At 36.1% G+C, this 12,654-nt stretch overlaps 1 protein-coding gene across 2 annotated transcripts in view; it reads left to right on the plus strand.

Annotated features, from left to right (window-relative positions):
• Positions 1-12,654, plus strand: part of CRIM1 (cysteine rich transmembrane BMP regulator 1) — a 197,966-nt gene that overhangs the window by 154,793 nt on the left and 30,519 nt on the right. For both annotated transcript variants that reach the window (XM_064445861.1, XM_064445862.1), the window contains one exon: positions 10,753-10,909. In XM_064445861.1, coding sequence (XP_064301931.1) covers positions 10,753-10,909 — 157 coding nt within the window. The remainder of the gene's footprint in view (positions 1-10,752; positions 10,910-12,654) is intronic.

The following is a 12,654-nucleotide window of genomic DNA, read 5'->3' on the forward strand; positions in this document are numbered from 1 at the left end:
AACATATCCACTTGCAAGCTTATTTCTATAACATATTCTTATATTTATATTATAGATATTACTTTAGTTAGGATTTATGCAGGCTTTAACATCTATTTCTTCCCCAAGGAAAATCATTGTGCCTTGTGTGTATCAGTGAAGCAGCAAAAATATATTTTCTGTATGTGCTTCCTTAAGAATATGATGTTTACAAGATTAAATATAAAGCAAGGTCAGGTTGATTGTTGGAATTGCCTAACAAAGGACACCTGTGGAGTACTAGCATCAGCTGCAGGATGCATCACTCTGGCTGCCAGCCCAGCCCAGGAGTGAGTTTAAACTCTCTTTGCAATTTCATGGTAGTTCTGCAGATTCCTGGTAGCCTCTGAGGCTTTCTCAACTAAAGTATTTCTCTGTTCCCCTTCTTCTGATTTCTGTCTGCCCATTCTCAGCCACTTTCTAAACAAATGTGACTATTTTAGGGGTGCCCAGTAGAAATGGTCAAAATAAAACTCTTAATTGGTACAAACTAAAGAGTTTTGGGATTGGATTGGTGTTCTGCTTAAGGAGAAAGAAAAGGATTTGTCCTGCCTTTTTAAACTTTTTTTCTGGGGAAATGTACTTTTTTTTTTAAAAAAAAATTTCCGTAAGGTAAAGGGCAGGACATCTTAATAACAAGTAAATATATGGGAAGCAATAATGTCATTGTGGTAATACAGAAATAATACAAGATAATAAGTTGTATTCGTGGCAAGGATGACTTTCCATAGATTGCAGCCAAGCTATTGCATACATGCCTTACTTAGTTCTTCCTAAGGACAAAATTAGAAATGTAAGTTCTGCTTTTAACATTGTATTTGGATTTTTTTTCCTTTTTTATTGTTTATAATTGATTAGGGAGTTTGACACAAACAAGAAGATGGACATACTCAACAAATTTCATCATCTATGTCTGTGCATGCAGTGCTTCTCTCCATCACTCCAAAGGATAATTTCTTTTGTTCTAGATTAGCAGGTTGCACGTGACACATAGCACATCCTGGGAAGTCTCTGTTCTTGCTTGGAGTGTTCCTGATTAAGTAGTGCTTAAGAACCTATTCAAGGGAATCTTTTTCTTGCCAAATTTCCTTGAAATCATTTTCATTTTGCAGCAGCAAACTGTTTGGAGCAAACTTAATAGTATCATTTGTCTCTCATCTTTTTTTCAGTTAAATAACTTCAATTGTAGATTGCTTTAAAATCTCAGTTTTCTAAAGAACTGAAGAAAAATAACAGCTTGGAAGTCTTCATCACTTGGTGATTATCAGGCAAAATGACAGAATTATAATTCTTCTGTCAAGTAATATCTCTCACTTGCAAGGCTCTGGACAAAGGAGTGTGTCAGCACTGAGAAGAAAGGAGTTTTACATCAAATATGCTGAAAATGTACTGTGCTAATTCTCTGTGATTTGAGATCCTATGTACTTTCACATCCAAACCAGTTTAGTTGCGTCTTGGCTCTCTAAGAATGTGGGAATGTGTATTACCTTTAGGTCGTGTAGACTTGTGTGGACTTCTGGGAACATCAGCGTCTTTGTACTGCACCCACTTGTTTCTTGCTGGGCTAAACTGCTCAACTGAATCAGATTTAGGTGCCTAGGTAAAGGAGGCCCACATGCCCCCATTACCGTTCGAAGTCATCGTATCCTAATTCTACTAATCTCTTTCCAATAAAGTTTCCTTTTTTACTAATTTCTCTTTAGACATCTCTGCTGAAGATTCATTATACTTCAACCTATTTCAGCCAAAATAAAAGTAAAATGACAAAGTGGAAGAACATAAAGCTTTAAATTGTTCCTCATTAGTACCTCCATTTACATTCCTGTAGCCAGAAATCAGAACAATGGGTTTATTTGAAATAAGTACAGTATCATGAAACTTGTCTGGTGCTTTATTATAATTCAGTTTCAAGTTTATCCAGCTTGACTCAAGCCAGCTGAATGAGAAGGAAGAAAGAAGCAGGCAGTAACACTTCTAAAATACAATTTTAATAGAAGTAGTTGATTTTGTCCTTTATCCTTCCTGTTTTTGCAGGATGCAAAAATATGCTGTAACTATATGCAGTGAAAACATGCATGCTGTAAAGTAAAATAAAACTTTAAAAAAAAAAAAGGCAGAGGGAGACCACAGTTGTAAGGGAAGGGAGGAAAAAACTACTGCTGAGCAAAGGGTGAGCACAGATAGATATGGGGGGAAGTTTCAGTGTGTAGAGATGGAACCACAAATGATGGAGAGGAAATGATCATACTGACCAGGACCATCTAGAAGCCAAAGCAGCACTAAATGAGGATAAAAGGAGAAAAGTATAATGCAGGATATAGGTAGAACCACTGCAAAATATCAACAATAAAACTAAATCAGTAGGAAAAACATGAAATGCATTACCAAAAAAAAAAAAAAAAGGTAAGATGATACAAGAACAAGAAACAAATAGAAAAATAACAAAAAAAATGTTACTTGTAGAGTGCAGCAATCACTATTGTGTTTGGAGTGTCTAGGCCTTTGTTTTCATCGGGAGAACTGGAGTGGATTAAAGTCTTTAGGAGGAGGAGTACATTAGGGGAATAAAACAAGAGCAGCAATTGGCTCTTTGAAAGGCAGGACTCCTGATGCTCCGAATAGGACGAACGGGCACATCGAATAATGCCTGCTGATGGCAGTAACATAGGATTTAAAACGTGACAGTTGTTGCTGGAGAGTAAATCATTCTTCAGTGAGAGTCTGCAGTGAGGGCCAGTATTTCATCTGGCCTCTATTCCCTCTATTATATTCATTAAAAAGAAAAAGCCTTTAAAATCTCTCCAGCGAGTTAGATTATAGCGTTTTACCCTAAATGAAGTGAACATGAAGTACTGTTCAGCTAGGTAACTGCGAGCGTGTATGGCTTTAGTATTTTTTAACCTTTTAAATCTTACTGAAAATCAAATTAAATTAGAACATTGCTGTCAATTTTTAAAATTGACTTCATTTAGAAGGCTTACCTTTGCAGTTACAAGACGCAATTGTCATGCAGTTTCATTAATTCCAGACTGCTTATGGAGAGACACAATTGTAGAAGTGTGAGATGAGTCATTTCCTTGCACATTGTAGTGCACCATCATCCACTTCATATTATGGTCTCTTTTGCCTGTCAAAGCAAAGCATAAAACTGCTATTCAGAAATTAGAAATCTTGATATATTGTTTGTTTCCACAGTTCTCTAGACATAAAACCAACCCTTTCCCCCAAATACATCCTATATAGATACTGAAATATTTTTGGAAGAGTGTTGATACCTTTTCCTTAAATGAGAAGAAAATGTATTCTACCATGGAGTTAAAAAAGGAGGTACTAGTATTCATTCTATACTGGCAGATATCTGCAACATGAGCTTCAACATTCTGGCCAGTCACACCATCTCCCTTTATAGCTGATGAAGCGACATGGAATTTGGGTTTGGCAAGTGTGGCACTTCGTTTAGTTGTGTAGATATTCAAAGGCAGGATTGGAAGGTTTGACAAAAGTTAGGTAGGTGTATCTATGGGCTGTCTGTAAATGGCAGCAGTTAAGGCACTGAAAGAGTGAATGGAGAAAAAGCTTAAGAAAAACTGCAGGGACTGCAGTGGGAGAGTACACCTCTTTTCTGTGTGCTAATCCTTCTGTAGTTAGAGTTTAGGATGAGGGTTCCTAACCTTTCACTCTTCCTAGCCAAATTTGAATATTTCATTACTTTTTTCCTGTAAATAATCCGTACTCAGGGATGTGTTCTGAACACTTCAAAACTCCCCGAGTGTTAATTTTGTCATTTAAATATATTTTATGTTTATTTTGATATCAAACTAAGGTGGGACAAATAATCATACACAGTACTTGCAAGAAGTGTACACTTCAGACAATGCAAAATTCCTGGAAATAGTAAAGTAACATAGATTAGGTAACACTCTTCTATTTTAGTAACAATTATCTCCCATTGCTACCTTGATTTAGCAACAAATTCCGGGTGTGGGAGGAGAGAAACAACAAAAAAACCAAAGACAGTCCAGGTAGCCTCCCTTAGTGCAAGGAGAGTGCATCCTGGATTTTTGAATAATTTTGTAGACCTGGCAGAAAAAGGATGTTTTATTATCCTTCTGCAGTGATGTGAAAGGAATAGCTATAATATATTAGACTTCGGTTAGTGAAATACTGCTATGGAAAATTGAGGATGAAGCATGTTTCTTAGAAATTTAAGGCTTAGGTCAAAAAAAATTATGTATTCGAGGTAGAATAGAAATATTAACTCTAAGTACACATGCGGAAGATAGTGAAAGTGCTCCCTGAAGAGGGTGGAATTACAGTGAACTAACGACTCATGCCAAATAAATATTATCTGTCTTCTCACTAGGAGAAAAATCTTTGGTGGGGATCTCTGAAGATTACAACAATATATTGGTTTTAGTAATGCTTATAATATATCTAACGCAATAGAAGCAGATAAGAACGTCACTTGACTCATGGGGGGAAAAAACCCAGTCTGCTGCTAGAAGGTTTATGGAAGCTTAATAATTTTCTAGCAATTCCACCTTTGAGATATCACTGTTACAAATCCATTTGCATTAAGTCATGTGTTGTATGTGAATCCTAGTTGTTTAGAGCAAGTATCCAATTGGGTAATTTGCCTCAACGGACTCATGCGATTATTTTTTTAAACAGGGTTTTCTAGCATCACAGTGCCCAGTCCCTTCATTTTTATCCAGCTATTGTGAATCGTGAGTTAATTCTAACAAAAGGAGGGAGGGTTAGTGTGGATCTGTGGAGGCAATATATTCAGAGAATTCCAGTTACTGATAAGTAACCTAGTTTTCTCCTTCATAAATTTGCCTCCCCAGATCCCCACCCCTGAAGATTAACCAGCAGTAGCAATCCACACCAAGAGGACGGCTGAGGAGTGCTTAATTATAAAGGTACTGTGAAACAGTTCTCCTGATATGATCTAGCCTCAGCGTCAAGAAAATAATGATGGTAAAGGTATGTAGCTAGCTTTGTGTAGCAGTGCTACAAATTTTCAAAAAATGGACACCAGCCTAAGCCAAGTTGAAATACTGACATAATTCTTGTCAAATATCTATTAATATTCTCTGGCAGTTATTTTTTATCTGTGAATTAGAGGATTGAAAACTACAAGTATTTCAACAGGCTATGCATCTCTAGAATGCATTTTCAAAAGTTTTTAGACCAAGATGACTTTCAGTCTTTTTTACAGTACAATTACCAATGTGTCCATATGTAAAATCATAAATTGTAGAGAAATAAATATCCCTGCTTAAGAGGATAGAATTTTTTGTATGACACACATGCTAGAAGAAGGAAATTGGGAAGTCGTCTTTTTTTTAAACAAAATCAGCTGGAATTATAATCAAACTATTAGAAGTTCAAACAGAAGTCCTTTTTTAGACCTAATAATTCAATTCATGGAATTGAATTTTGTTTGCTTTTCAGTTTGATTTTTTTTTTGAGCAACATTTTGTAACACTCCAAATATTCATAGGTTCATGCAAGGTGTGGATGTGAGCACTCTGAAGTCAAGACTTAATCATGATCTGATGGTTTGAATTTAGGCCAAAGAATTGTGATTCTTTTTGAGATACATTGTGTCTGAGATACCTTACCCATGAAGGAGAGATTGTGTTATATCTGAAGTATCTGTCTGTGGAGTATATTCTCACAAATGGAAAGATTGGAAACCCTGCATATCCTGGGACAGAATCTTGTTGTGAGATCTAGCAAAGACTGGGACTAGAAATGCGGACCTGTTGGTAGCTAACTTTGCTGCTGCTTTTGCAGTCATGGTTGCACATGGAAAAGAAAACTTCATAGTGTTGTTATGTGGGCTGGATACAATGCTATAAGTATTTGGTGCATATTTGTCCTCAAGTGAGTATTCAGTGCTAACAGGAGGCTATTTTAATAATGTCATTGGTTGAGGACAAACAGCCTTGCCGTGATTATTGTCCTAGCCTTCCACTGTACTTTAGTTGAAATTCTTCCAGAATTTTATGTGGTAGTCCAGCTAATGTCCGTTGTCACATTAAAAAGCTAAGTGTTTGTGGTAAAGGTAGAGTTGTATTAGCCTGAGACGTTCAAGGACACATTGGTCTTTTTCTAAAGTCACAACACCTCGGTATCATTCTGAAATCAACCAACATCCTGCACCTGACCTCTCAGTTTGTAGCACTAATTCTTGTTTATTCCCTGTGGGCGGCACAACTTTGTTTTCAGTATTGAGTTTCACCCCACTATTTTTATTTTATCCCCTTAAGCCCTCCTCTTTCCTTGTGTAGAAGGACTGTTTTCTGTATTGACATTGCCTCATTGACATTTCATCTTTCATAAGAAAAGGTAATGAACATATTTCTACTACTCACGTAGAAAAACTCTACTCTCCAGCCAGATATTTCCCTAAGAAGCATAATGAGAGATGTCTTCCCTTTAATCAATTTCCTGTTCATCATTTTGTTTTCTGTTTTGGTCTTCTACCTCCTGTCTAAGCATTGGTTTAGTTCCCTAGGTGATGTCACTATAGCTAATCAGTAGAGAAATAAAGGTGGCTTATGCTATGTGATCAGAAGCTTGATCCCATTCTGTTAAGAGTTGCAGTGATGTGCAGGTGCATAATGCAGTTCTCTTGAACTCTGAAAGGTCGTTTTCCTTCTGCATTAGCTTTTAAAATGTTTCCTATTCTCTCCTTTCAGACTGTCTGATTACCCAATACACTTTTGATGCCGTTATTAGCCCAGTTAGAGCTGTATCTCTTCTCTACAAATAGGTTCCACGATTTGGGATTCAGGGTCCTGATGAAATTTATCTAAGCAGATGTGGGAAAACCCCCTAAACAAGTAGCCTCCTAATATTTTGCCATAACAAATTTCCTCAGTTCATTGGAATTGACTTTCATGAACTAGTTCTCTTTATTCTTTAGCATTTGTCACTTTAAATGCAAAATCTTAGCAGAAAATTTGTTTTTACTTATCCTTTCATAATGAACGTGTGATTATTTTATTAATGAAGAATTTAAAGCTGTAGCTAAGTCTGTAGAGATATTGTCAGGATGACAGTTGCATATACTGATTCATATTTGAATCCTTAGGCTTGCAATCTTTTTCTCTCTTTTTTTTTTTTATTTCTTTTCTGGGAGCTATACTCTGCTCTTTAAATTTGATGGGTCACTCTGTTTTCTGAACAAAAAAAAAAAAAGCACTATCTGGTACGCATACAAAGTTAATGTCTGCTGCACAGGTTTATTGAAAACCTTAGTCCACCCTTTTAAACCTGGCTTAAGTGTGAGACTGCCTGTAATTCTTATGTTTTTAATGTTTGAGTAGGAGAAATTTAGATGGTTAAATGAGAAGTCAGTGGATCAGAATTCACTTTCTGATTTTCATGACTCTAAGTTTCTTCATAGAAAATGTTTTTTTCAAAAACTACTTAAAAGCTAATTCCACAGCTTGTAATGCAATACTATCAGAAATTTAAGTATGATTACATGATATTTTAGTAATAAACATCTCAGAAGGCATTTTTAGCATCTTGTTAGAAAGACTGTCAGGAGAGGTCTGAGTCGGTTATTCTGATGCCCTCATATAGCACTGATGTAACACTAGTAAAGTTCAGATGTGAACAGTGGTCTGTATTGACTTAGCAGACTTTCCTTGTACATGTGATATAGCCAGAATTTTGATGTTATTTTATATCCTCTTTGGTGTCCCTTCCTGAGAGGCAGTGATGGTTAGTCAGTCAACCATCCTAAGGCTCTGAAGGCCTTTCCTTTCTTGGCCACTTATCCTAAACAGATTTTTCACTTTGTAACTCACTATAGGATTAAGCAGGGAAGACGTTGCCTTGGGACTGGATCTTCTGGTTAGTACGTCTGCTGACTATTTGAGTTTTAAGTATTTTTAACATAATAAGCTACTTGGGATGAGACACTTCCTCTTTTTATAGCACTGTCCTAGACATCTTGATCCTTTTAATATCATATATTAACTTTACACGTAAAAAACTTGGTTTGCATCCCTGAAAAGCAGTTTCACAAATGAAATCGAAGTAATGAAAACAGAATGGAAGATTGAAAACAAAAACATATTTGGCTGTGGGATTTTGAGGAATCATTATTTTGCCATTTTCTGTTGACTACATACTCAAACTTAGGTATCGTACTTTGATAGCTCTCTTTAACACAAATCTGGAGACAAATGAGAAATATCTCAACTCAAAAGTGTTCTTGTTGTTTCTATTTTTTTTAATGTTTATTTCCAGCTCTTCTTTTCACTTTAAGATGCTTATTCATTTCTCCTAACCCTTTGCATTTGTATCTTTTTGTTCCTTGACCTGTCTTCCATGAGCCTGATGTTCATGGACAGCCACCTAAACATTTCATCTTCGTGACAAAGTATATGTCAGAAAACGAATGGTTCTGATCGATCCAACCTGTGTAATTCTGGGATTATTCACTGATCGGTTCTGAGCATCAGCAGGAGATATCATAACTTACACCATATCAAAGGTCATAACTGACCTTAATTCTTCTTGGAAATATTCCACTGTAGGTGTACTTTTCCATACATTCTTTATAAAGTTAAAGTCTAGCTTTAAAAATTATGGCTACTTTATAAAGTCATGCATAATGAAAAGTTTAGATAATTTTATTATCACTATATGCTGTCAGGGAATAATTTTGTGTGAACATCCTACTGCAAAAGCTCCTTAAAAAAAAAAAAAATCATTATTTTAACTTGCTTCAGGGAATGTCTTTCTCTTGTGTTACATGTACATCACTCTTTACCAGAGAAAAGTATCTGAATTTCCTCTGCATCATAATGTTTTGAAATCAACATTAGTGGCTACATGTTAGAAAGATCTAATATTCTTGATAGATCAGCCTGAACTCTTTCAAAACTTGCAGATTTCATGAAGATATTTGTATGCGTGTCTCTGAGTAAAGCAAGAACCTAAGATAAGGGTTACAGTTGTTTTCACAGGTTAGATCTGATAGAGGGTAAATGCTTAAACATTGTGTCATTGTTAATCTGCTGACAAAGACAATCTCCAGAACCAGATATGCAAGGTTGTGGCATTTCTTCTTCTGTAGTCTGAATGACAAATAAACTTCCACGTTTTTAGCTTCAGACACCAAATTTGCATAAAAGTGGAGAGGTAGGAGCTAAGAACCCTGATGACGGCTTCAGCCTACTTAAATTGAGAACAGTTGTTTGGGATAATAAGGTTTTTATGTTGCGTGGCACTTGTATGCCCAAATTCCACGACAGAAGTAGACAGTGAATTTGTTGGTTTTCTGCGAGGCTTCAGTCTCATTCTGGAGTACATGACTTCTTTACCAAATGAGCATTAACCTGGTAGAACAGATAAGGAAACAGCTTAACCACATCTGGTTATGTCTACCCATTGTCTTTGTAAGTAGGTTATGCTATATTTTTCAGGCTTAAATGCAACAGTACAAAAACAGAAGGGGAAGCATTTAAGTAAAGCAAAGATTCCTTCTGTTTACTGTGTATTACCATGCTAGAGACATGAAAATTATCTTCGTATTTCAGACCCACAGAAGTAGTGTAAGGAACAGAGTAAGTCAATGGGCTAATCTCCTCTTTGGAAAAAACCCATCCCTAAATGTTCATAAACCTAAAGGAAGATGGTCTTCAGAGCTCTAATGAGGAGCACATCTGGAGGAGCACTCTGTGGCCAGCACTTTGTAGTGGTGTGGATGTTTGAACTACAGATGAGCTGTCCTCTGAATATCCCCCTGAAAATCAGCTCTTTGAATTCACCCATCATATTCTTCTCTTGAAGAATCTCAATTATATTTCCCTCCTTTTCTATTATGATCTTACTTTGGCTATTGTAATAAATGTCTTTCTTTTTTCCTGTGGTTTACATCCCTAGAGTAACAAAAAATATTTTCTCTTTCCTCTCACCTCTACAACTAGTAAATCGATTTTGTATCCCAGAGTATGTTAAGAAGGTTTTTCTGGCACTTCTTTCAGGAAGAACAAAAAGAAACCCATCATTCTCAAAATAGTAGATTCCAATGAGAGTGAATATAATGTCCGTTGTTCATCTCTGTACTGGAAAAATTGAGATGCCAACAATCCGGCATTTCCCTTCCACCACAAGAGGCTAATAAAACATGGTAGTGGACTTCAAGATACAGGTCTCTTAGTCTAACATCTCTAAGATTAGATCACCTCTTAGGGTATTAGTTATATTCTTGAAAAGCAGGTCTTAATCACCAAACAGTTGACAGCAAACAGCGTAAGGAATAAAGTTGTTAATATATCCCAACCTTTCAGTTCTATTTAAAATAAAGATGCTCTATATGGAAAAGAAACCTATTAATTCTTTTTAATATGTAGAAAGTATATGTTATTTTAAATGTTTTATTGAAGGCCAACAGAATCGTGGATATCGGACTCCTTCAGCTGTGCATCTATTCATAAAATCATGTTAGTTTAGGCTACCAGGTAGTACTCCCCAAGTTCTTGACTGGAACTGAAGACGTCCTGTAGTGTCTGCTCATACGGTTTGGGTCATTACTGGAGAGTTCTGTCAAATACGTTAAAATTAGGACAGTCCAAAGGTAAGGCCTACCAGTATTTAAAAAGTTATGAAGTGAAAGTGAACAGAAGATTTAGTCTGCTAAAGATGCTTTTGTCTGGCATAAACAGTTCTCACATTGTGATAACCTGCATGTGTCCTTCACAGGGGAGGAGCTGTGCACCGGCCTCATTTCGGGCTGTTCCTTGGACTGTTCCTTTGGCTTCCAGACCGACGTCCACAACTGTGAGATCTGTCAGTGCCGACCGCGGCCTAAGAAGTGCAAGCCTTTTTTATGTGACAAGTACTGTCCCTTTGGATACTTGTACGTATTCTCATTCTGAAAGTGTGTTTAATACAATCCCTGTATGTATTGAAAATATGCAAAATCCAGGCGTAATTCTGTTTAGTTTGTGGCAAAGCAGGGGAGAATGTAGGAAAATAGAAATGTCATTACTTGATGTGAGATTATTCTTCAAAATTGATTCTGATCCAGAAATTAAGAAATAGCAACTAAAAAACAGTGGTAGATTATAAAAGCAAAGCAGTGCTTAAAGTTTTCTGAAGAATATTTGACAAACAAGATGAAAAAGCTACTTAAAAGTAACACCTCTTGCATGTAGCTTTTTGAAATTCTGTTTACGTGTTCCACTGTGATACTCTTTCATTTTGTAGCCCATCTATTTTATTCAAATGATTTTATAATATTTCAAGGGTTTTTTTTAATGTTGATAAGACAGCGCACTAGTTCTAATGAGACTTTTCTGATAGTTACTTTACAGGATTCATGAAGAGAACAGTACCATCTCTTATCTAAGTTCTTGTAAATGTTTTAAAAACCTTTATTGTTGCTGGATTCTTTCTCCATGCAAGGAAATATTTGTGTTATTTATTCACTGTGGAACATGTGATGAAAACTGGGCAGATCTTTTGTTACATAGAAATTTTGTTGTAATCGGTCTGGTGGCTTCTATATACATTTTGCCAGTACGTTTTCTTTTTGATGGGTCCATTCCATGTAACTGCCTGCTTTTCGTAACAGTTTAATTTCTACCTCATGACAGCTGATCTTCAGATAATGCTCATTTGTAATTTGTTTGTTTAGGATTTGTAATGAAGTTTACTAATGTTGCACCTCTTAGTTTTTGATACTAATGCTCCTTTAATTTCTGGTTCATTTCAGAGTTGTGTTTGACACGTGTTCATAAACACTGCAGGTTTTTATAACAGTAATCTATAGTGTAGTGTGTCCTCCTCTTACTACACTGTTTAATAAAGTTTGGAGGAATCAAAATATGGTAGAACCTGAACGATCAGAGAGATACCAAAGATTTTAGAAAACCAGAAATCAAGCTGTGACATAGTGATATTCTCAGATTTAATCAGCTCTGCTCATAGATGGTGCCAGTGAACAATTTGTTTTCTCTCCAGTTGTGCCGCCCAAGTGAAAATAAAAGGAGAATAACAGCCTTACACCTCACTTTAATTTCATGCTATTCTTAGCCATAGAATGATGTTCCACTTCGGTGAATATAGTGTTCTGGTTGACCTCCCTCTTACTGCCCATATAGCTCTTGCATTTTGCATGGTGCTAAACAGGAGGTAGCATTACATCAAACAAAAAGCAGACCCATATCCCATGGAACAATAATGGCACAAATATGCTGCAGTACACAGACACACACAAAAAAAAAAAAAGGGAAAAAAAGAAATACAAACATTTGAAAAGTATGTTTGCCTTGAAAACATTGAGTCACTTTTTTTTCCTACATTAGAAAGGATGCTTGACTTGTATCCGTGAGGCATCCCTAGTGTAGTCTGAAAATACCTACATAATAGCAGGCCAGCCAAACAAAGTAATACCATTTAATATAATCCTGTATCTATTACTTGAGTAACAATATTACACTTGTCTCTGGTTAAATAATGGAAGTTTTTGCAGGAGACACTACTCATGAGAGTGACAGGATTGAAATACGACAAAATGAGGGAAAGACAACAAAGATTAAATCAAAATTCACTTCTGTCCCCAAAACGCAAAGTTTAGTATATGAGAGAGAAGAAGTAAGA

This window comes from Phalacrocorax carbo, chromosome 3 (assembly GCF_963921805.1).
Source record: "Phalacrocorax carbo chromosome 3, bPhaCar2.1, whole genome shotgun sequence".
NCBI classification, from domain to species: Eukaryota; Metazoa; Chordata; class Aves; order Suliformes; family Phalacrocoracidae; genus Phalacrocorax; species Phalacrocorax carbo.